The sequence below is a fragment of the Astatotilapia calliptera genome, chromosome 1, assembly GCF_900246225.1.
Source record: "Astatotilapia calliptera chromosome 1, fAstCal1.2, whole genome shotgun sequence".
NCBI classification, from domain to species: domain Eukaryota; kingdom Metazoa; phylum Chordata; class Actinopteri; order Cichliformes; family Cichlidae; genus Astatotilapia; species Astatotilapia calliptera.
The window spans coordinates 18,747,907-18,772,909 of record NC_039302.1 but is presented as its reverse complement, the minus strand read 5'-3'; the positions used below and the strand labels follow the sequence as shown (position 1 = coordinate 18,772,909).

Sequence of the window (25,003 nt, the reverse complement as noted above, 5' to 3'; positions counted from 1 at the left end):
CAGAGGCCCACACAATACCAAGATAATTGTTTCACTGTGTTGGCCTTTGTTGGAGGCCTTAAATGACTCTTTGTCACTCTGCCCACTGTGACCTCACATCCTTTCGCATGTGGAAGGCAGTCATCAATCACATTCCAGTTATATCACTTTAACATCTTTGAGGGAAATTTGAAATCGAGCCCCGTAAGAGAAATGTGTCAACTTCAAAATAGCAACGAGTCACTTTGGTGGAATGCCTGAATTCAGCTCTGTTGTAGTGCATCCTTTTCTCATTAGCATTTGAACTTGTTGTGTGAATCACATTATAATTACATTTGTATTAAAGCATGCCTCACTTTGCATAACTGAGTGCATTTTTCCACTTTGCTCGCCTCTTGTTGGTGAAGTCTGTGAAAAGCATGTTAGGGTTTACAGATAAGTGGATCACCCTCATTGTGAAGAGTAGGAGGACTTTAGCGACAGGATTTCACTTTAACACGAGGATGACCTCTGGAAATTCTATTTCATGCAATTTTGATAATGCTCCACATATTTACCAGACATGATCGAGACTACAGGGAGAACTCGTACTATGCTCAAAAAACACATTTTTGAACACTTTTTTTTGTGGCAGTAGAGGAGTGTAAACGTATGTACAATCACAGAGCCGGTGTATCTCAACATGTAAACTTTGTTGCCAGGTTGGAAAAGTGGGACTCTTAATGTTTTCACTCAGTCAAAAACCCCACACCTGAAGCAGGTGGTTGTGTGTAAAATAAAGTCAATACAAACTGTTGAGAAACCTAATTTCTGTTTGGTTTTTTTTGTTGTTTTTATATGTATTTTAATCAGTAATACATGTGCAAGAGTCCCTGATGCCACGTGGAAAGCTTCAATCCATTGAGTTATGGACATTGGACCTCTGGGGGTGTCTGGCACGGGGACACTGGCAGCAGATCATTTTGGGGGCCTTGAGTATCGGGTTGTTTTAGCTTTTTTTCCAGTTAAAATGGGTCAAGGCCTTGAACTCTTTGCTATGGTGCTGGTGGTGGTGTGATTCTGAAGCAGATTTTGTAATGTTGTCAGCCACATTGTCCTGAAGGGGAGTCACGGAGTGCCTTCTTTCCCCAAGGTGGGGGGGGCATGCTTGTTTTACAATAATATTTAGATATCTCATGTATGCCCAAGTGCCGTGCTTCTTGGAAAGAATCAGGGCTTCCAAGCAGAGCGTTGCACTGATTTTGATGTTGGCACATAATGTATTAGTTTATAAAGTGAGAAGTTAATCTAATTAATTTTGAAGCTATCTTTAGGCTTTTAAAAAAAGCATGAAAACAATACAGTTTGTCTTACAGTTTAACTGATACGCTTCACTCAAACAGATTAAACTAACTGAGATGTTTGTGTCTGATAGAGAGACACTTGACCGAGATGCGTGTCTGCTTGGTGTAGATTACATGCTGTAGCATAAAGACTGACCCTATAAACGTTTATTATCCACCACACGGCCTTATCTTTTATCTGTCTCGCTCATATTAATCATTAGGTCAGGCTATATTTGGTCTCATCGAGACCATCGGGGTACCTCAAACATTCCAGCGTTCACTTCAGAGCGCTGAAGATCTTCTTGAAACGTGAGGGTGTTTTAACAGTCTTAACTGTCTGAGTTGACGTCCTTATCTGCTCAGCTAGATTTCAGAGAGCGTCCAGACAGGCGGCGCAGGAATGTATTTTGTTAAATAATTGAACCAAATCTCCCCCCCCAAATTCTCAGATGGATAGAACAGATATTTTGATCCTGCACTCCTTGGTGCTGGAGATACCTAAGCTCTTGCGGCATGTTTTGACTGCCTGGAGAAATATACTAGACTGTGATAAAGGCTTTATTTGGAATGAGCGCCGAGAGATTGGCGTATCAGTGTCGTAATGCAGCTCGTGGATCTCAATAGAGACCAGATCGAAACTGTAAATTTTCTATCTTACACAACAGATACTAAGCGCTGTGCAGTTGTTAACTTGTTTGGTATTTTTGTCACTGATGTTTTGCATTTGCTGTATTATGATGTGATCCTAGGAGAGAAGGAGGATGAACTTCCTAAAGTCATTTTTGACTCTTCTGTAAGCAAATCTCGTTTAATCTTGGTCCCTTTGGAGAAATCTTTTATTAGCATCATCGTAATTGAAGAAATTAACAGAGTGGCTCTGCTGGCTGTACTAAAATGCAACATTGTGAAAGAGGATAATTAATTGTCCAGCCTTTCATGAATGTTTTTTTTTCTGCTCACTGTAGACAAAGGAGGATTTTTAACATTTCTTTGGGCTGCATTCAATTCAGTTAAAGGCCATTTTATTTATACAGTGCCAAATCACAACAGTCTCCTCAAGGTGCTTCTTCTTATAAAGTAACGACTGCTCTTTTTATGTTTCAGGGATCAAAGAACATTGAAGCTGATGGCGATGAAGATGAGGAGGCAGAAGAGGATGGCCTGATCCAGCCAGCTCAAGTGTTTGCACCAAAAAGTCTCATTCTCGTGTCCAGGCTGGATTATCCCGAAATATTCCGGGTAATAAGACACCGCACGATTAAATCTTGATTTAAAAAATGTTTTTTCTGACCGTTCAGAAGAATTCTCAGAATTTTTGTCAAATCTGATTTTCGTCTTGCAGATACTAATCTGCTTTGTTCTGTCTGTAAAATGGGTGTAATGTAGGCATGCACTTCAGAAAGTACAGGAGTCTCAGGTGTATAAGAAACTTTGAGCCTTTCATTAAGGTCAGTTTGTGCTGGCGTAAGGCCAGTCATACCATCCATGGTAATAACCTTACTAGCAGACCTTACCTACTGAGGATCCTTTGCTCTTGGCCCAAAAAGAGAAAATGCAGACACTTATTAAGCACATTGATGGTTGCTTCTTTCCTTTTTCTCCATGTCTTAGTTGTCTTCCACGTGTTGTTCTTACAGGGGTGCTTAGGGCTGATCTACACGGTCTACATCGATAGCCTGAGTTTCCCTTTGGAGGGATTGGTGGCCAACCTTTTTACGTTCTTGGTTCCTGTTGCTGGTGGATCTCAGGTAAGTCTGACCTAAGAGAGAACATGTCCACATATCACTGTCTAGCTCTGCTGTTGGGTGGTTTTTCAAGGAGGGGGGCACAGGTCCAGGACTTTGTGCTAGTTGGTTGTTGATGTCAACCCTGCTCTGCTTTCAGCCAGATTGTAAGTGGATGACTGAGGTTCAGTGATGCAGACTGATGTTTGCTTTGCAGCCAGTCACCACCATCGTGTTCAGGGTTCACTCTTAGAGTGGAGCAAGAAAGAAAATCTCTTGAACTTTATCTGTAGCATTTTTGAGGACTGTACTGCACTGTCGCTGCATTAGGATCCCTCTTGATGTCATAATGTATTTTGGTGGCCAAATGTCAGAAGATAATGCTCCGGTAAGCTAGGCATAAGATAATTTATTTAACACCCGGAACAAAAACGCAGCCCGCTCATTCTGCCACATTCGCTTTCTCATCTGATTTTGTTTTAAATGATGGATAATGTGCTGTTAGAAGGAAGAATTTGGCCCCTTCTGTTCTCTAGCAAGACGCCACAAAAAATCTCATGTCCTCAAGTCTGCCAGACCCAAGCAGACTCATTTGTCAAAACAAAACACAGTTGAACATACAGGTATGCCAGGAATTGTGTGAATGAGGACCCCATGAGACCTTTATATGATACTGTGAGATTATATCAGAGGATACCTGCACACGGTGTGAATCAGGATGTATTTGTGAGAATAATTACAGCACAGCTTTTAGGTGACTGATTAGAGTCTGTGTTGATCTGAACAACACGTACACACTTTGGAAATATGTTTTTGAATCTTTGCAGTGCATGAATCATTTTTATATTGATGCAGCTGTGCACCATATCAGTTATGTTTTTGATTAGTGTGAAAAAGACTTATTCAGATGGTCTGCACAGTGTTTGCATTGAATAGAATGCATCTTTTTCATGCCCCACGGGCTCAGAACAGTCCTGTGACTGTCAGTCGTTGGACTTCTCAACCCTGTAGACGTGATGGTCGTTAAAATGTTCTATTGCTGTTGTCTGACTGTCACGCCCTTTTTTTTCTGTTTACAGAAGCTATTTAGCCTGGGAGCAGGAGACCGTCAGCTCATCCAGACACCCCTGAACGACACGCTGCCCGTTACATCCAAGAGTATTGCTCTACTCTTCCAGCAGTTGGGTGGGTCAAGGAACTGTGATAACTACTAACCAGCAATCATGAGTCACAACATGACTTATTTATGACTTCATTGTTGTATCTGAAATGAAATGACTAAATGTCTTGTCATGTATTTATTAACATTACCCTGCTGCAGTTTATCATGTACTGTAGACTCAATCACCATGTAAGTATTTCTAGTAGCTATTATAATCTGACAGCAGTCACATTTAAAAACATAAGTTTTAAAGCATTCAATGTCTCAGCTTATTTAGTAAAATGCCTTTATGCTTGACATATTTCACATTTATTCTTATCAGATTTTTAAATGCTCTGTGTAACTTTGCTAATCACCTAGTGGCAAACTCCACTACTGTAGGACTTTTGCGGTGAGCCATTAAGAGCTCGGATTAGCACGGCTGTGCGTTTTTCTCTGTGTCCCATCAATGTTTCTGTAATTTTGTCTGGGTAGAAGGAGCCAATAATGAAGATTTGATTAGGTTTTGTGGTTTCGGATTGCAGTGTTTGCACAATATGTTAATGGTCCAGACTTAAATGATTTGAACAGGCGATACGTGCTCTGGTAAAGAGCCGACGTGCCTGATACGCAATGACTCAATCATGAGGGAGTCCAGACGTATTTAGGGAGTGTGTCTATTGTTTTTCTTAGCACTCCAAAAAAACCCGCAAATTGGCAAAAGCCACGCTGTGAACTTTCTGCATTATGTTTGCAGATTTTGGGGTTATTCCTAAACAGCGGGGCTTATTTCACTTTTTGCATATGTAAGCCGAGAGTGTGATTAAATCTAATTCACCTGAAATCTGATTTGTAATGGAAAGTTGGCCCTCATTTGGTCTCTCTTGATTAGGAGAATGTGCTTCACATCAGAGTAGATTCTGTATCCTGACTGTATTAACACCATCCTCGTTTTGTTTGGAAGCAGCAAGGGGATTGGGAGGGGTAGGTGTTCTTACACGATATATGCAATTAGGGTCATGTCAGAGCATGCATTTGTTGCCAATTTGGATACACAAAACAAAATAATGTTGACATAATAACGAATCACGACCAGTCAGTTTTCCTAAACCTGCTTCCTTTAATCAGGAGGGTACATTTGCAGTTCAGAGCAGCAAGTAGGATACAGTACATGTGTGCTGGAAAGATGAACTGCACATTTTAGTTTCTTTCTAATGTTTAGAGTCACGTACGAATAGCGCAATGATTACAGTTCGGTCGCTCTGTTAATAATTTTGAAAATGAAAATGAATAGACAGGTACTCTTCTGCATGCAAACCGATATCTGAACACTGCTAAATGTACCCAGAGCAGGGCGATATGACCAAAAATATTTATCACGATATACATTTGAAAATTTGTGATAACGATAACTGACGATATAATTGACACTAGACAAAATAATTTACAACTTCTCAACTTTATTAGTGCCAAAAAAAAAAAACATCAATGTATTTTCACTTAAACAGGCAGCTTTTTTAAGTGCATTAAAGTTACATAAAAACGTAACAGTGCAAATGCAAATTCCTTGCTGACAGTTTAACCAAAAGGCATTTCCAGTGGAAATTGGCCGACATATCCTCAGCATAACCATGTATAACATCCACAAAATCCACAAAAAAAGAGGTTATACACACACAATACGGTAATATTATGTTGAAGCACAGTACGTATCACTCCGCGAGGCTCCTGCCTAATATAGCCGTAATGCTCCGACAATCCATCAAGCGTTGCGGGTTCGTAGCTTAGCAAAGTCGTACTGAAACATTTGACAGATTTTCGAGCGCCGTGTATCACATAAAATCATTTCGAGGTCAGTAAACACAACCAGAATTCATACATAAGGCACACGGGATTATAAGGGGCACTGTCGATTTTCAGAAAAATCAAAGGATTGATTTTAAGTGTGCCGTATTTTCCAAAAAAAAAAAACACGGTAATAACGACGGCCCGCTAACATGCTCTACCAAAAATAGTGCTTTGTTGTGTACCTGACGGATGAAAGCCAAACCAGTTCCACACCACTGAAGTTGCAGCATTTTTACAAACCAATTCTGGTTCATTCCTTTCATTTAACGATCCACTTTCGCTCTTCTCATTCTGCATCGCCGCCATGTGCGTATGTAAACAAAGGCACTGCGCATGCGCGTTTTACCCACGTTCTATCGCGATATTTGATTTTCCTATCGTTGCCCAACATTACACCGGTATTACTGTGAACGGTATGATATAGCCCAGCCCTACCCAGGTGTTTACAGAAAATGTCATATTTATGATATTTGTATCATCATGACTTTCAGGAAGAAAAGTACCTCTGACACGGCGCAGGGAATCTACACTAAACTAGGCTAAAGGCTAAAGCAATGAGATTGTTAGCATAGCTTTAAACAGAGGCTAGCAGAAGGGAAAAATAGCTAGCCAGAAAAACCTCAAAGCCACAATTTGTCACTTTTTATAGTTACTTACTGTAATACAAAAACTGTCTGTTGGTTTGGCTGGGAACTCCTCCTACATGATTATAAGTTGCCTGGCAACCACCTACCAATGGCTAAAATGACTCATGCACCTATAACGCCCAATAAAAGCATCATATCGTTTTACTTTCATGACAGTGACGCTGAATTTATCAAATACTGAATGTACTCATTCTTGATATTTTCATCTTGTGATGTTTACAGTATACCATGACTGTAATTTAACTTATAAAGTCAGGTTTACTCTATCAGAAGTTTAATGTTGGATAAATGAACAAATGTACTTCAGGCAATGGTGTTTTGAAACCACCTCAATTATTTCAGTCTGCATGTTTTGTTTTTTTGTCTGCAGGTTTTTTCAGGCTAAACTGTCCTGACCATCTCGTGTCTGTAAGCTATATATGTAGACACGGCATCGGTATTATCTATTCTTTATTCCACTCTTGGCAAGAATATGAAATCATAATCTTTTTTTTTAATCTCTCCTGCTGCTGTCACAGGTTGTTATATAATAATAATTTTTTTATTAAGGTGCAGGAAACTGAAAGTTACAGACATAGTTAGACAGTAGAGTTAATGATTCCTCTGACCTTAAAGCCTGACTTTCCTGCACATTGATTGGAAAGTCAGTTGATGAGTTACACGTAAGCGTTTTGTTTCCACTTATTAGCTCGTCCTTACATCCATATAAGGATCAGCTACTAGCATGGGGACAGGCAGGTCGGGACATCGCTCTGTGCACACAGGTCATCGAGTCACCACAGAGGAATGTGTGTTAAACATGTTACACTGCACAGGAAGTACAGCCCCCCCAACACCACCCCCCGGCCGGGAGCGAGATAAATCCGACCATCAACAGCCCGACTGTTGTTGTTTGTTGCCTTTGTCTGTTCTGTTTTTGCTGCCACTTCTTTTATTTAGGGCTCGGAAACGTGTCGCTGTTTCCATGAGATAAGCAAACACCTGAACACGAGGTGTGACTGTGAATTGGAAGCCTCGGTATCTCAGTAAAAATTACGGACAAAAATACATCATTTGGTGCCTGTTATGACTTTTTAAGTCACGCTTTTTCATTTTAAAAAGGAAGATTTTTTTTCCTTTTTTGTTTTTTTTGAGGTGCGCGTTTCCTGTTTATTACTGAAGCGCTCCATTCAGGCAGCCAGACTCCAGACCCAGCGCCCCCAGCGGCGCGGATATGTCTGCCGGTGTTCCTCTTTCCTTATCACTCCGATGTGTGATGAATTGGTCTGTCAGTTGCTTGATAGGAAACAATAACAGGAACTATAAACTTAGAATTCTTCCTGATTGTCGCATCAGTTTTTGAAATATTATTTATACTGTATGAGAGTGTGTAATTTCCTTTGTTTTTCAGAGATGACTTTTCACCTACCTTTATATTCAATGGTTCAGTAGAAACTGTCCTATTTGAATGCAGATTTATTTTCACAGCTAGTGGACACAGTGCAGATTACACAGCGTCACTGTAATTTTATTTCCAATTAATGCAGCTGCACTAAATAACAACAGTAGTAAAAATAATAATACAAGCTAAGAAATATAAACAAAAGTGAATTTGCCCTTTCAGTTTAGTTCAAAGTATTCATATTTTTAAAAACATTGTATTTTCAATTATGCATTTATTTGAATATATAAATTTAGCTCAGTGTTCCCATCTGCATACATTTGCTCTGTGTGTATAGTAAACAGAGAGTGCAGTGCCCACATACAAAGACAGACTGTGGTAGCTTCATTTAGACAGGAGGTGATAAAACAAAGAGGTAATACTAATTGAAGAACTGGCACAAGTCAGCCTGCATTACTGTAACACTCTTCTTCTTTTTTTTAAGTGCACTTCCCAAAAGGTTTTTTTGGTAGCGTGCAATAAAATTTTTACAACTTCAGCAAAAGCAGAACCACATTGTGTTGTAGTCTTGTAGAACTGATGCTAAAATAATTGTTCTTGCATACAAAGCCTTAAGTGGTCTTGGCTACACTGCTGTCAGTGTTTTGCGTTCTCCTTTCATGCCCTCTGAAGTCATTCTGTACTTTTCCATCACAGCCGGAGCAAATTTCAATGAGATGAAGTTCTGAACTTTCTATATTAACATTCTTCACGTTGTTCCGCCTAACAGGAACGAGCGTACAGAATATTGTTTCCTTAGAATTTCAGTGATCCGGCTTGAAGCTTTTATGGTTATCAGAGAACTTCCAAGTGCACATTGTTTGCTGTAATCTGTTGTTGAAGTCTGAAAGGCCTTCACAAATCAATTTTAGATGAATGATCTGGAAAATGTGGACGTCACATTCCAGCAAATACCTCATTTATTTCATTCTGTGTTGGGGTTTGGTTTGTTTTTTGTCATTTCAGGAATCCAAAATGTTCTTAGCCTATTCTGTGCAGTTCTGACAGAACATAAGGTCTTATTCCACTCCACCAGCTACCAGCGGCTTGGAGAGGCATGCCGTGCCCTGGAAGCCCTCATGTTTCCTCTTAAATACAGGTGAGTATGTGTTTGATATGGCTGGATGAGACAGAATCTCATGTGACTTTCCATTGACTGCAGTTGTGACTTTCTTGGCTTGTGATCTGACTGATCATTAACTTTGTTAATTTTTCATTCATTTCTGTAAAAACAGTTTTCTCCACCACATTAGATCACCTTTTAAAGTCACACAATTTAACCTTCTTTAACCTCTTTTTTTTTTTTTTTGTTTGCTTGAAATGACTCAGATGTATGTGGTTAATAACCTCCTTACCTTTCTCCGATACATTTGTTCATCACTCTCCCTTGTGAAACATATCTTCTAAGAAAGGGTATTTTAAGCTAATCCGGCCAAATGGGTTCAGGGGTTCTTAAACATAACACTAAACAACAAAACATGCAAAAGGAAGGAAGACGTCAGGAGGAAGGAGACAGTAAGCCTTTTTCACAGAAGACGTCTTGAACCATCATTGTAGTAATATTAGTAACAGTTTAACGACTACATCCACATGATTTCCAGCCATGGCGTGCCACCGTGTCTTTATGTGAAAGCAAAGTACCAACATCAAGTTGATCTAATGTGGTGTAGTAGGATGCTAATACATATAAATATTTATAAGTATGAGATATATGGTCATCTGCCACTTTATTAAGTATACCTATTTAACTCACTGTTAGCGTAAATATCTAATCAGCCAATCAGCTGGCATACAGCTAGGTGTATTTAGGTGTGTAGACTTGTTGAAATTCAAACTGAGCATCAGAATGGGGATGAAAGGTGATTTAAGTGACATGGCATCGTTGTTGGTGCTCTGTGGGATGGTCCGAGTACTTCAGAAACTACTGACCTGAGATTCTCCCACACAACCATCTCTAGGGTTTATAGAAAAAGAGGAAGTCTCCTGTGAGCGGCGGTTATAAAAGAACAACACATTGAGCACTGAAGCAACGTTCAGATGACTAATTTGGCATGAACAGCATTCATGACCACACTGTGCCCATCTTCTGATGACTGTTTCCAGCAGAATAACTGTCACTAGATCTCAGTCCAATACAGCAACCTTGAGATGTGGGCATGCATGAGCAGCCGGCAAATCTGCAGCAACTGCGTGATGCTGTCGTGTCAACATGGAGCGAAATCTCGGAGAAATCTTTTCAGCAACTTGCAGAATCTATGCGATGAAGAATTGAGGGGATCCCTTTCTTTGCTTGCAAGGTGTACCTAATAAAGTGTCTGCGAGTGTATTTAGTTCCTATTAACAAATGAGCAATCAAAGCACTAAAACCATGATGCTACTCTGCCATTCCTTGCGTTGTGTGCCTGTATCCTTCATTGTTTGCTTGGTCTAAGTTTGCCAACAGCAACAAGAACAGCAAAAATCAGCAGCGGTTTATTTGTCTGTCTAAGCTGCTGGAAGTTTGCACAAACACAGTCACACGTCTCAAAAAACCCTTTTGTTACTGGAAAATGTAAAACAGGACTTGCACAGAAGTAACGGGCGTTTCAGATGACTGGTACACAATCGTGGTCTCGAGTAATTCTGTTGTTCAGGTAGAATTAGAAGCCACTATGTATTAACATGATATGAAACACTGTGTCCACACACAGTGTTCTACATTTAAATTATCTGGGGTTTATTGCAATTTTGACACAAGTTTCCTGTAGATGATGATGATCATTTAAAATTTACGTATAAATGTCCTCCGTGCTTTACTGCTCTCTTATCACTTGAAATAAGTTTAGTCATCCGAGCTCCATTTTCATCAAATCACATCCTCTTCCCTGCGGGGAAGTATATTTTAAGCTCATAGTTGACCAATCGTTCCATAATTCTTCTTAATCTTTCTTCTGAGTAAATGTGTGCGTTTTGCTTGTGTCCGTGCACACAGCTACCCCTACATCCCCATTCTACCTTCGCGACTGCTGGAAGTGTTGAGTTCACCCACGCCCTTCATCATCGGCGTGCACTCCATGTTTCAGAACGAAATCCAGGATCTGGTGAGTGTAGACGTGTCACAGACATCCAGGAATTTGTCCTACCTTCATGCACAAGTTAAAGATTAGAAATTGTTAAAAGGTAACAATGAATCATTAACAGACAACTTAAAGTCTTTAAAGGCTTATTTTGATATCCTCAAAGCAGGTCTTGCTTTAAGGACTTTTTCTTTCTACTGACCAGCGAAATTGACATTTTTATTTTTTCAGATTGTTTTTGCACACTGGGTTTTAAAAGATTTCTCTATATTTAGCTGGTTGCATTTGACTCTCATCAGACATGTCTACCACACAGCGCTTCCTCCAGCAGCAGTAAAACCACCTGACCTGTCAGTGTTTTGTGTGTTTTGATCAGTTGGATGTTATCATTGCTGACCTGGATGGAGGAACAATAAAGATTCCTGAGTGTATCCACCTGTCCTTGCTACCTGAACCTTTGTTACACCAAACACAGTCTACCCTGTCCCTGGTGAGCCCAAACGCAAACTCACACATGCACACAAAAACACCTAAAACCACATTATTTAAAGATGATGGCATCTAAAGTGAGCACCCCAAAATTTTAAATATTCCCGAAGTTCCTTTTCTTTGAACATTATATAATAGAGTAATAGAGTGGGTTGTGTTCTGTATACGAAGTGTGCTCAGAAAGTTCCGTAATGCCGGCCAAACAAAGCAAAAAACATACCTGACCTTTTCAAGGTCGTCTCCTTGCAACATTTAAATCTCTCCTTAGAAACCCTGCTTTGCAATTTAATTGTGGAACATACACGTGCACAAAGAACAAATGCTGACAACCTGAGCCAGCTTCCATCACTGTTATTGAGCAAAGGATTGAGCTACAACTCATGTCGGCCAGCTTGAAGACAGCTCATCAAGTTAGATGGGTATCAAGGTACATGCTCCTAGATTGACTCCCTGAATTTATCCCTTAGGGTCACCGAGTTGTTCTGCTGTAATACTTGCCTTAAGCAAGGCAGGCAAATTGTACATTACAGCAGTGCCCTCAGTTTCCAAGGATAGCAAAAGACACATGACCTCCCTAAGTGGGCCCCACCTGTCTCCACTGTGATGTGACAAGGTCAGAGCCAGGAGTCAGACCTGGAACCTGACTTATTAGCATAGCTAGTAGGCTAAAAGAACATAGAAACTAGTAGTTACAGTGTTAGTAACACTTTACCTGTTGTTTTATAGACTGTTGTTGGTGATGTCACATTATTTAGAACAGAATGGGGATGACCTGTGGCTGGACGGGCCCCCTGTGTATTTTTGTTTTGGGCCCCAACAGGCTGGAGAATCAGTACTGGCTGTAATATCCTGAGACAGCTGAGGAAGAACACTTGATCTGATCTGTGCCACGTGTTGTTTTTTGATTATTTTTTTTCCCGGCCACACTCTGAGACTCTCCTCTTCCTGAAAATCAAAAATGGTTGAAGGCGTGTATTTTGACACAGACAACATGATCCAGTTGCCATCAGAGACTGTCACATGCAGGTAGTCACAGCAGGACTTTTATGGAGTGAACTGAACTTTGCCCGAGTGCAACGTATGTTTCCTAGAAGTCACAGGGAGACTAACTTGAAGGGATGATCAGGTAATGTTTTTGTTTTTTGCAGGAGGTGCTGCAGAGCTCTTTGATTGCACAAGAAGTCATCTGTCATTTCATCCTTTACAAAGACAAACACATCACTACACATATATAGAGAAATAATGCTAATTCTTATATTTTGTTTAATAAAATGTTTGCTTTCCTAATGAAATAATAAGGCACTTCTTGATTACCACATTACCTGGTCACTCGCTGTGCACCCGCAGCATTCCCTAAGTTAATGTTGGAATCATTCCAAGTTATTTTCCATAAATGCTTGGGATAAACGAAAACAAATGTATCGTCTGAATCTAAATTCATTTTCTTAGGTTTTACACCCGGATTTGGAGATAGCGGACAACGCGTTCCCCCCACCTCGCACCGCACCCTCCAACCTCAAGCTGTTGGTAAGTCAGCGGGGTTAACATTTGGCCTCATTTAAGTTCCTCAGTGTCTCAAGGAGTGATGTCCTTCTCCTTCCCACACGAGGAGGACGGGCTGCCCAGAAAAGGTTTCTTATCACAGGGAGGTTAGCGTTGGAGTGGGGGTACTAACTGACGGTAACCCATAACCCAAGTGAAGAAAAAAAAAAAAGCATGTCTGTTGTATAATTACCTTATCAGACTGCATTTGTGGCATAGCTGCTTGATGAGTTGTGTGTGTGTGTGTGTGTGTGTGTGTGTTCCAGGACAAGGAGGTGAGAGCCGTCTTTCTCAGGTTGTTTGCACAACTCTTTCAGGGCTACAGGTCCTGCCTGCAGCTCATCCGCATCCATTCTGAACCCGTGATCCACTTTCACAAGGTATTAAAACCAGGTCATGAAATTCCCGGGGCTAAAATTAGCATTTTTGCCAATATATGACCTTTTGATTAAGCTCGTTAAGCAATTCCTCCCTAGAAAACACGACGTTCCATCAATCTGCCCGCGCTCCTTTAGCCAGCAGTGTGGGCGGACTCGCACATAAAGACCTGACAGATAAACTTGTCAGAAGTGTCTAATGCGTGCGTTTGTGTATGCGTGTTGTTTTAAACGTGTCACAGAATCTTCGTGACTCTTCCTTGATGGTATCCGTTTGTTTATCCAAGCTTCGGACACAGTCCCGTAACCTTGGGCAAATCCGGCAGTGAGCCATATGAAACGTATTAGGTTTACATTTTTGTTTTGCGCCGGGGTTTTTGTTTGTTCGTGTCTGTGGTGTCTCCGTGGTAACCCATCAGCAAATCACCCTCAAAGTACCCCACATGGATCGCATTATAAACTAAAGCTCTGCTTATTCGCCTGGAATCCTGGAGCAGGAGGTGGGGGGTTCGAGTGAACTGTTTTATCTCCTCTAGCCACAGGCACATATAATTATGTGTAAAGTAAATTAAATTCATTTGCATGTAGTCATTTCTAACTGGATTTATTTCCCTTTCTCCGCACACTGAAGAACTTGCCCACGTTGCAACAATATAAAAGTCCCCCTTGCAGAGATATTTTGTGATCATGTTCTAAAAATGGCTGCTTGGTGTGCAGTCTGTAGTAAATCCATATGAACAAGGTTTGTGATTGTGAATGCTCTAATCTGACATTATCCAGACTGCCTTCCTGGGCCAGCGAGGCCTCATTGAGAATGACTTCCTGACCAAGGTTTTGGATGGCATGGCCTTTGCCGGCTTTGTCTCAGAGAGGGGTCCACCTTACCGAGCCTGCGATCTGTTTGATGAGGTACTGTACCGTGACGCACCACCGAAACCTTAGCCTTTAACTTTAAATAGAGAGGCTCGTACATAAACACCTTTTCAATCAACTGACCCTGTTTCTAGTTTACATTTTGTTTTCTTTGTTGTTGGTGTGCTTTGCAGTTGGTGGCCTTGGACTTTGACAGCTTTAAGGAAGAGGAGGTCAACCCCGCCAAGCTTCAGAAGCACATCAGGGAGCTCTCCGAGCAGCTTTATAGAAATGTAAGTCCTCGTGCAACAAACGACTGCTAAGTTTCCTCTGTTGTGCTGGTGTGCCGTGTACGTCTGATTTCCTCATTTTAGCCTGCTCTGCATGTGTGCTGCTCCAAATCTGTCCCATTAATCCATGTTGTTTCCTGGTTGTTGTACGTTAGGAGAACCCAAACCCCCACATGGCATTCCAGAAAGTGCCTCGGCCGTCTGAGGGATCCCACCTGCGCGTGCACCAGATACCTTTTCCCGTGCTGCATGAAGAAAAGGTGGAGAAGCTTATGGAGGAGGGTACAGCAAAACACAGCAGCGCACCTCTTCCTACACGAACTGAGAAAAAGTGTGTAGTACCCGCTGGACCACCTGTTGGTATGACTCACTTTAAAACCTTATTATGCGCAAAAAATACGTTTCACAGAATTTTTTGCATGTAAATTTTTAATTAAAATGACTCATCAACGATCTGTTTGCTTTTTCCAGCATCCATCATGGGAAAGAGTTACTCTGTGTTTAACAGCGCTCGCAGGCTGGAGGTCGTGAGGAACTGCATCTCATTCATCTTTTACAACAAGACTCTGGAGACTGAAAAGGTGATGCGCACTGTTTATTTTTCTACCTTTAAACAAGTTCATAAGGCACCCGTGCTTTGGGTAACACCAGAGCTTCAGGCTGTTTAGGAGCAGGTCTCTCCTTAGCTTTATCGTCCTATTATGTCCCAGCTGGTACACAGACACCTAGAAGCAGGAGTAAATAAGGCCTGTGATCAATCTTTCTGCATCCCTGTGCCAGGCTAAGCTGCCAAGCAATAATTACAACTGGGATTGATCAATTCCTGTCTGATCTGTTTGTTCCTGCAAGTATTTATGCTGAACAGGAATCTTTCCTCAAAGTTATATTCCACACTACAGCCTCATCTGTAGGAGTTCATAGGTGAGCATTCAGTCCAATATGACTCCAGTGTGTTTAAAATGGGATGAGTGCCAGTTGTTTTATGTATCCTTATAGCTTCATACAGGAGTTATATAACCTGAACCTGCATCTGCATGCACACAGGGTAAAAATGCATAGCAGGAATTCTCTGAACACCCCGTGAACTTGTAAGTCTTTGACATACATACAGTGCTGTGCAAAAGTGTTTATCCTCTTCCTGTTTTTTTTGTTTGTTTGTTTGTTTTTGGAAATCTGTTACATTTAAATGTTTCAGCTCATCAAACAAAAGTAAAATTACCCCCTAAACCTAATAATTGGTTGCGGCACCCTTGGCAGCAAAAACTGTAATCAAGCATTTGCAATAACTCTTTCACATCACTGTGGAGGAATTTTGATCCGCTCTTCTTTGCAGGTTTGTTTAAATTCAGCCACATTGGACAGTTTTCCAACATGAAGGACCTGTTTAAACTAAGTCCAGGCTTTAACTAGGCCACTTCGAAGGTGGACTTGCTGCTGTGTTTCGGATCATTGTCCTGCTGCATAACCCAAGTGTGCTTGAATTTTATTTTTTCACATAGGGCCAGATAGGTTTGCAAGAAACAGCATTTTATATTTATTTATCTTTGCAAAAACATAATAAATCCGGAAAGAGCAAATAATTTTCATAGCACTGTAGGTGCTCCTGTAGTTGTTGTAGTGAATGTCACTTTTGACAAATACTTTATACAATGAAGGTTTCCTGTCTTCAGTTTTTTTAACAGTTTTAAATTACTAATAGTTTCCTGTTTCTTGTGCTAATTGACTTCTCTTCACAGGTCTGTTACTTCTTTCTAAAACCTTCTTTCCCTCTTTCTTCACTTTAACAGACGCTGCCGGCTGCACTGCGTGCGCTGAAAGGCAAGGCAGCCCGCCAATGTCTGACTGAGGAGCTCAGTCTCCATGTTCAGCAGAACCGCGCCATACTGGACCACCAACAGTTTGACTACATCATTCGTATGATGAACTGTGCCCTTCAGGTCAGTGACGTGACAGATAAACCTGCCAACATAAGTCACAGACTGTTACATCTGTACTGTAAACATGCACAGTAATATTCCATGCAGATAGGAAGAAGCAGTCAGCCTTAGAAAAGCCTGGATTTTTTCCCCCCTGCAATGCGGGGGTCACGTTCTACAATCAGTCAACTAATCGAGAAATTTAAATACCTGAATTTTTGATAATCAATCAACTGTTTAAAGTACTGAAATGTCTTTATTTGTTCCAGATTTGGGTTTGGTCTGTTGCTTTTAACAAAAAAGTCAATTTAAACATCATCTTGGATTACGAGCTTTTCTGTTATTCTAAGAAAATCGATGGTGAATAAGTAAATAATGAATGAACTACACAAACCTGATGGCTTAGAGACTGTGTGGCCTTATAAAGCAATGCATTTTATCAAAACTTTATATGAATTAAAGGATTTTTTCCTCCTTACAATGCAAGTCTGAAATTGTACTGAGACACTCAGTGCTGTCGTCCCCAAACTGTGAATGTCAAATTTACCGTGTTATTCCCACAAAATATTGAGATTTATTTTAACAAAGCACTTTTTCTAAAGCTGATATACAGGAAAATGTTTTTCAGATCCATGTAAATATTTTAGTTCAGTATCACAAAGTAGACTTTATGAGTTTAAAAGATTAGCTGTAGAGAGTCAGATAGTAATGCTTAAGGTCTCACACAGGCTTAGGGACATGTTGGCGACCACTTAGTAAACCCTGGTCACGAGGGAAGAATGCATATTCCCCAATAGACTGCGATTGTTCAATGGATGTTGCTTGCAGTCGCTGTGAAATTGAATCGGTAAGACCCAGTCATGCAAGTTTGAAGACTGATAAGTGACCTTGCCTGCTGGTAACCTCCAGTCGCGTGTGCATCCCATCACTGTTTGGTGAGTGGTTGTTGGTAGTTTTAGCGTGAAATTGGTCGTAAAGACGTACACAGTAGTGCATCCAAAATGGCCTTGTGATTGTTTTGTTTCTAGCAGGTTGCAGTTGCTGGTTTTCATGGAAGATGCCATCCCGTCTGCAAAAACTTGCAAAACACTCCACGCCATCGTGAAACTATAAAAAAAAATGCTATGCAAACCGGAAAAGGAGAAAGTTCATCTTCAAAGTAAAAGCTGTGATCAGGCACATCTACTTTGAAGCCATATAAAGTTTGCCTTTATTTGCAACTGTCTGGCCTTGTGTCATGAGACTTATGACCTATAAGACCTAACAATGCTTCTCAATGTTAATCAGATACTGTGTTTGTGTCTTCTTCGTGCCCTCCTGGTGGTTCAGCTCTTTGTCAAAGCAAGTACGTAGTGTGGTTGTTTTTTTGTTTTTTTTTTGCAGCTTATAAAAAGTCTGTAAAGCTTTACTCAAACGGAGCAGTTGGTCTTAATTGGTAGTTCCCCTTGTTTTATTAGTGTGAATAAACCCATCTGAGGGATTTTAAAAATGTAAGCAATAGTCAAAAAGTACAGCATTTATAGAGTGACTTGAGATTCCAGTCATTCCCCCCCAAATAACAGAAAACCAATTAATCCCACCATCTGCTAGGGACGTGCAAAATGTGCACGTTGCTTCAGAGTTGTTCAAATGGAGTTTTGATGAATTTGGCCTTTCGAGAACAGGAAGAGAAAAGTAGTTTGTTGGCATTTGGTTGTCTTCATTTTCAGGATCAGAGACTTTATCGCTGGTCTGCATTTACCAAGGCTTTATAAAACCAAAATCTCGTTTGCACAGCCTCTTTAGTTCAATTCTATCTCAAGTATAAATCAAACGCGTGCTTTCATGTTGTTTCATGTTGTTACATGAAAGCTGGTGCGTCATTTGGTCTTCACCATCAGAACAAAATCTGCAAACCTGGGCTTAAATTTTTCTTTCACCCAAACAAATGAACCTGTTGAACAGGTATGCTCTAGGAAAATGAATAGGTCATCTGTATCTTTAGTGCTGTCTGCAATTCAAGCAAGTAAACCTACATCCAAGTTGTGCTAATATTCACTATTTTCATTTGTTCTGCTCTTGTAAACTACATGTTAGACATGAACATGTTTAAAAAGAATATAAACAAAACATGTTTGCTGAAATGCTAGTACCCCAAAGGACAACGTAATAATTTCACAAATATAGACGTGGAGTACACTTTGATGAATTGCAACAAAGTATGTAATCAGCCTTTCTCTAAAAATTTTAGAATCATTTATTGTTGTTTTTAAAGATTTTATTGTTTGTTTTTGGTCTCAAAGCCAGGTTGGCTTGCAGCTCTCGGTCTTGTGTTCGTCTGGCATCTAAATATACATTTTAAGATGTGGGGCCAGTTATTACTTTTAAATTCTGCTACGTCGCCTTTGTTTCAATACCCAGCAAAACAAGGACCCCATAAAGATGTCACAGAGCGTGCCGCGGCCGGCCGGATTGTGTCTGTGTGTGCGTGTTCAAAGGTCCTTCAGAGCTTCACAAAGCCAAAGTGACCTATTCTGCAAAAAATGTTCATGCTTCTTGTGTGATGACAGCCACAGGCCGCCTCAGTATTTGTGGCGCGTGTGTTGATCTGACACGTTGATTTGCAGTGACATCATCATTAAGAAACCACTTACAAGATTTATCGTTAAACTGTCAACGGCTGTGTGACTTTTCTGTTTTCTGGTTACAATCAGAGTTTTCCTTTGAAAGAGTTAGCAGGATGTGTGCGCCACAGAGTAGGCTAAAGGTTGAGGCGCTGGAATCAGATGAAACTGTACCTTGGAAGTATGTATGAACTAGCTTTTCTTTCTTTGGCTATCTTGTTAGGCGCGCTAACAATCTGTGAGTGTCTGTAAGAAATTTACAGTTGTGCATTTTTTCCTGTTTAAGCATCTGTTGTTGGCCTTATCTCTGCTGTGTTTCTCTGCCATGAGTAATACCCCCCTTATTGAGGCATTTATGTTAATTGCTCATTTATATGAGTGTGCGTGCGCATGTGCGTGCATGCGCTGGTCAATGCTCTAGCATTTAGAAGTAAAAGTTGCGCAAACCATGTGGGGGAACAAGCCCTGCTGTGGATGTGTCCTGGCATTCCAACCATTTCCTGTCTGATAGGATTATTAGCCTTCTGTGCTCTGCTCTCTCATGGCCTGCAGCGTCATGATGGTGCTCACGGACACGCTCCGAATGGAGGTTTACTGTGAGAGGGTGTCAGAGTCCGAGGTCTATGGGAAGAGATCGCCTCGGCGCAGAGTCCATGCGTCATTTATGATCCCGACCTCAAACGTGTGACATGGAAAAGTGTACAGTAATGCATATTAAGCATAGATGTTGTTGTCGGGTGGAGGGTGAACTCCATCTAACTGTCCTATATGGACTGCATGTTGCCACATCTGAGCTGATGAACGCTGATGTACCCTTTACCGTCACCCGTCCACCCCCTCTAGCTTAATTTCTACCCGCTGCACTTTAATCACTTTGAACATTTCCATTAATAGTTATTAGTGATTACATTTGTACATTATTTAGCTCATAAATTAGTCTCTTGCTGTGAGAAAATGCCCTCTTGTCTGCCTTAGTGGTCCTAATGGACTGCCTTATGTAACTCACTGGTCACTGGGAATCTGTACTTAGTATCATTCCCATGTTCGGATAAATGTTTCTCAAGGATGTGCACCAGTGTGGCCAGGTAAACATCAGTGCTAATCGGATATCTTGCTTTCACTACGGAATTTCTGTTTATTGCTCATCCGGGTGACACAAATGTCAGCTATGTTGCTTATTTTTGCCTAATTCCTTTTCCTATTCGTAATTCCAGACGCAATTAACAGTAATAGGCTATGAGGCAGGCGCTGCTCTGTTTGCCCTCTGCCGTGAAAGTCTCATAAATGCATGCCACAAGTGTCATCCCACAGCTTTCCTGGAAGGTGCTAACACAGGAAGTTAGTCTTTGCTCACATCCTACAGCGTTTTGTGTCGCATGCTGACAGCCTCCTTGTGTTTGTCCAGTGCATACGTGTCTGAAACAGAATAGCGGTGTTAGTCATCCTCGCTGTTATAGCTCCAGCAGGCTAAAGAATGAGGGAAAAAGGTTAGACACATAGTAAATAATGGAAGGAAATGGAGGCTGCAGGGTGTCCGTGCAAACCGCAACATCTTCTTCTCCCTCTATTCTTGAAAACCCAAATAACATATGTTAAGGACGAGTTCCCCACCATGAACCGTGTGGACGCTGTGAGAATGACTGAGTGCTTAATGCAGTAACTTTTTGTCAAGTGTTTGATGGACTACAAGCACTCATTCAGTCTAATCTGCTGGAGATTTCACTGCTATCTCTTCACTTTGTTACTCGACCTCAAAAGCTTTTGAGCTGTCACTTATCTTCTCTGGCTGCTCACAGGAGATTAAGGTGGAGGTTAAGTGTGGCTTAAGTGAAGCCGATTAAGTCTTCTTTATATGAAAGGTGATATGGTGAAGTATCTAAACCCCTCCCCTTTCCCACCTCCAGCCATTCTTGGACCATTTTGGTTAAAAAGGCTCCGGTCACCGCTAAATTTCTGTTTTTTTCCTTGGACGAGTACTCATTTGTAAAATAGTCACACTCTTCTGCCTGTGCATTTCCACTTGTTGTTCTATTTTGTCTGGGGTCCATGAACTCCAGTGACCTGCAGCTTTGTCGAGGATGCTGGGTAAACAATGCTTTGGTGCCGCTCCAGTAAGCTGGAACATTTGACCACAGCCCCAATGACTGCAAAGAAGAAGGAAAAAAACTAGCAACAAGAAAACTAAAGCAGAAACTGTGTTGCTTTGTCGACGGGGGGGCACTGGCTTTCATGTGTTTTGCATTTTCTCCCCTTTGTACATTCTTGCCTGTGCGCATTTTCAGGAGTGGCGGCAAGAGGGCCCCCCATTACAGACCACTATCAGAAAGTGGAGCATTCCTCCGCCTATCTCCCTCTCCAAAATGAAGCACTCTGATAGTATGTTGTTTTTGAAGAACACAGTCATGGTTTTAAGAGTCTCGTTTTCACGTGACGTTGGTCCAAAACCAATACATTAAATATGAAAACATTTGTCATACAGGGGTTTTTTTTGGTTTTTTTTTTAATGACTCGGGGTTATCCGGTGCGGCACAAGGTCAAAATCAGTGCTGTTGTTTGTACATGGTCTTAAATCAAGTTTCCTCTGGCTGTTTTCATTTGCAGAGTTCAACGAATAAATCCCAACAAAGCTTACTGCACATAAGTACCAATTTCCTGTGGGTGAAGCACTTTTGAGTCCAACTCAACTCTTTTTCTTTTGTTCCCCATTGTTTTCTATGGTCTGTGTAAGAAAAGTTTAGTTTGGGCCCCTAAGCGCCTCCCACCTTCAGCCTCCCGTGTAGTGATTTTTTTGTCTTAATGCCATCCTTTTAAAAGTGCTGTTAAGCACCGCCTCTCTGACCTGAAACAGTCTCAGATACAGAGACTCATTGGAATGGTGTGTAAATGTCAAAGAGGGAATATTTTCAACCAATCCCTTTTGAAATAAAAAAAAAAAACACCTATAAAAAAAAGAAAATTGAATTTGCTTTCTGGCTGGTCGTGGATGCTTGATTAATGGCCAAAATAACTGCACTTTACGCAACATTTTGTGATTATTATTTTTTTAATTAGCCTTGTATGGCAGTCTAGCTGAATCAATATCAATAAATTGAAGACTGGGACACACTTGACAGTCGTGTCAAGGCAGGAATTATATAAGAAGATTGAAAGCATATGTCATAACGGTGCAAAAGAGCAGAGTGAGGGGATTTGGCAGGCCTAGTTTTGAGCTTTGCCCTGACATTTAACAGAACAGTGTCTTTATGTAACAGGACGTTAGAAATGCTGAAGATGGATTCTTTGCCACCCAAAGTTCTCCCAAAGTCACATTTCTGCATTGCTAATTTGTAGCTGTTGATCAGCAGAGCCCTCAAAGACCATGTTTCTGCTGTTGTTGTGCAATTTAAAATTGTGTTGACATCATAAAATATTTTCACACAAAGTTATCAAACCTGATGATAGTAGGGTTGAAAAGATGTTCTCTCCGAGTCTCGCACCATGCTTTGTTTCCTGCCCTGTTCTCACTTCTCTCTTACTTTTCACCCCGCAGGACTGCTCCACCTCTGAGGAGTTCACGGTGGCTGCTGCACTGCTGCCCCTGTCAACAGCATTTTACAGGGTAAGGAAATAATAATTCTATCAAAGCATAGAAATGTGTGCCTTGAATGTAAATCTTTTGCTCCACCTGTTTTCTCAATGCCGTCTATATCATCTAAGGGATCAGTTTAACTTTTTTATGTGAAAAAGAAAGTTTCCCCAGGCTTTCTGCAGTCCTGTGAAGAACTAGGCAAACCTTTGATGCTTCGATAAGAATTGATATAGTAAGTAAGCTGCATTCAAGCCTCATATCACCAAGCACAATGCAAAGTGTTGGATGCAGTGGTGTAAAGCACCCCACCGCTGGAATCTAGGGCAGTGAGACGTGATCTCTGGAGTGACGAATGAACAGTTTGGGGATGGCCCCTTGCTGTTTCAACATGACTTGACACTAATACACAAAGCAAGATTCATAAATGGATGAGTGAGTTTGGTGTCGAAGAACTTGAATGGCCTGCACAGAGCCCTGACCTCAACCCGATAGAACAATTTTGGGATGAATTAATGGAGACCAGGCCTTCTCGTCGAACATCGGCATCTTATCTCACAAGCGCACTTCTGGAAGAATCGTCAAAAATGACCATAAACACAGTCCTAAACCTTGTAGAAAGCCTTCCCAGAAGAGTTGAAGCTGGTATAGCAGCAAAGCGAGGGCCAATATCATATTAAACATCATAAGATTATATTAAGAATGGCATGTCACTTGAATTCATAAGCTTGTGAAGGCAGAAGAAAAAATACTGTTGACAATATTGTGTAGCAGCACGACTTAGGTTTACAAAAGTGCATCTGAAGAAACCACAAGATCTCTGGAACAATGTCCTTTGGACAGTTAGACCAAAATGGAGAAGTCCATCATATCAGCAGAAACACCTGACCACCTACCCACTGCTAACCACGGTGGTGAAGGGGTGATTTGATTATTTGGGCTTGTTTTGCAACCACGTTGAAAGCTATTGTTGCTAAAGGTGGTTTTACAATATAATCTATCAAGGAGTGTGCTTAGGTTTTCACATGACTGCATTAATACCTGGGAACTTTCTTTTTCCACACAGCTGTATGCAAATATTCACTTACCCCCTGTGGTTTCTAGCCATGCATATAGTCTAGTTTAATAAGTGAAACTACTGTCTCTAAATATTTAAAACAATCTTAGATAAATTATTGATTTGAGCTTATCAGCGCATTGACAGATGGTACCGGACTGGACTCTTTTAAACCTGTCAGCCTAAACATGTTAAATATGTTGCTCCTAAATCTCATCAAACTGAACCTGCAAACATTGACTCCTGTTGAACAGATCAGCTCTGGGGATTACATTAAACAAGGCAGTTCCTGTCAGTATTTTGGACCATCACTGTCTGTAATTCCACTTTGGAGGTCTTGTGAATTTCTCTGTTTTGGTTTCTTGCTGGCTGTTGTGAATAGTAGATGGGCTTGTGTACACAGCTGGTTTAAGGAACTGAACTGTTAACCATTTCCCTTGTCTTCGCCCTGCCCTAACTGCCACCGCAAGTGTGATAATGCATAAACAGTGAAGTGCAGTAACAGCGGATTTCGACTAATAAAATGCAGATATATCAGCTTTGTCTTAGTTTTATTGAAGATATTTGGGTAGCGAGATGCATGTCAGTCAAAATGTAACCACAAGCTGGATACAGCGTCTGTTACATGCTTGTCCATGTCAGTGAACCTTCTTTTTTCCCATGACCCACGCCACACACCTCTCAATCATCAATTTTACTGGCAGCCCAAGAGTTTCAAGTGGTAGTTGACCTTAACTTAACATTGCCTTCACAATAGAGAAGTTTCTACACAGGGAATAACCAGAGAAAGAACTGCTTACTTGACTTTTCGACCCCTGCTAGAAGCACACAGTATTTTAAAGCCAGCCGTGGCCTTTGGTTTCCAAATCATCTAATCAACCACAACTATGTCCTTGCAGCTTACTTGTTGCTATAGGAACAGACACAACTGTCCACACTGGCTTTTTGTTGGATACCAGTGCTGTACCCTGATGGGCTGGACTGGGAACTGGCCTGCTCTGTGCCACCACATGACTTATTCAGTTCACATGCCACAGGCTGATGTAACTTTGTTTGATATTTGTTGTTTTTCTCGTTTCTCTTCAAACCCACCAGGACTGAAACTTTCTCTCATGTAAAATTACTTCTCGTTACAAAGTGGTTTCTGTCTCAACTATGTTAGCTGATCATAA

The 25,003-nt window shown here is 41.0% G+C and overlaps 1 protein-coding gene across 3 annotated transcripts in view; it reads left to right on the top strand.

Moving 5' to 3' along the window:
• sbf2 (SET binding factor 2) overlaps nt 1–25,003 on the top strand; it is a 106,101-nt gene that overhangs the window by 40,187 nt on the left and 40,911 nt on the right. For all 3 annotated transcript variants that reach the window (XM_026167769.1, XM_026167752.1, XM_026167761.1), the window contains 14 exons: nt 2,409–2,543; nt 2,942–3,052; nt 4,108–4,213; nt 9,051–9,183; nt 11,056–11,164; nt 11,517–11,630; nt 13,079–13,156; nt 13,438–13,551; nt 14,329–14,457; nt 14,595–14,693; nt 14,846–15,050; nt 15,162–15,271; nt 16,478–16,627; nt 22,739–22,807. In XM_026167769.1, the coding sequence (XP_026023554.1) occupies nt 2,409–2,543; nt 2,942–3,052; nt 4,108–4,213; nt 9,051–9,183; nt 11,056–11,164; nt 11,517–11,630; nt 13,079–13,156; nt 13,438–13,551; nt 14,329–14,457; nt 14,595–14,693; nt 14,846–15,050; nt 15,162–15,271; nt 16,478–16,627; nt 22,739–22,807 (1,662 nt within the window). The remainder of the gene's footprint in view (nt 1–2,408; nt 2,544–2,941; nt 3,053–4,107; nt 4,214–9,050; nt 9,184–11,055; nt 11,165–11,516; nt 11,631–13,078; nt 13,157–13,437; nt 13,552–14,328; nt 14,458–14,594; nt 14,694–14,845; nt 15,051–15,161; nt 15,272–16,477; nt 16,628–22,738; nt 22,808–25,003) is intronic.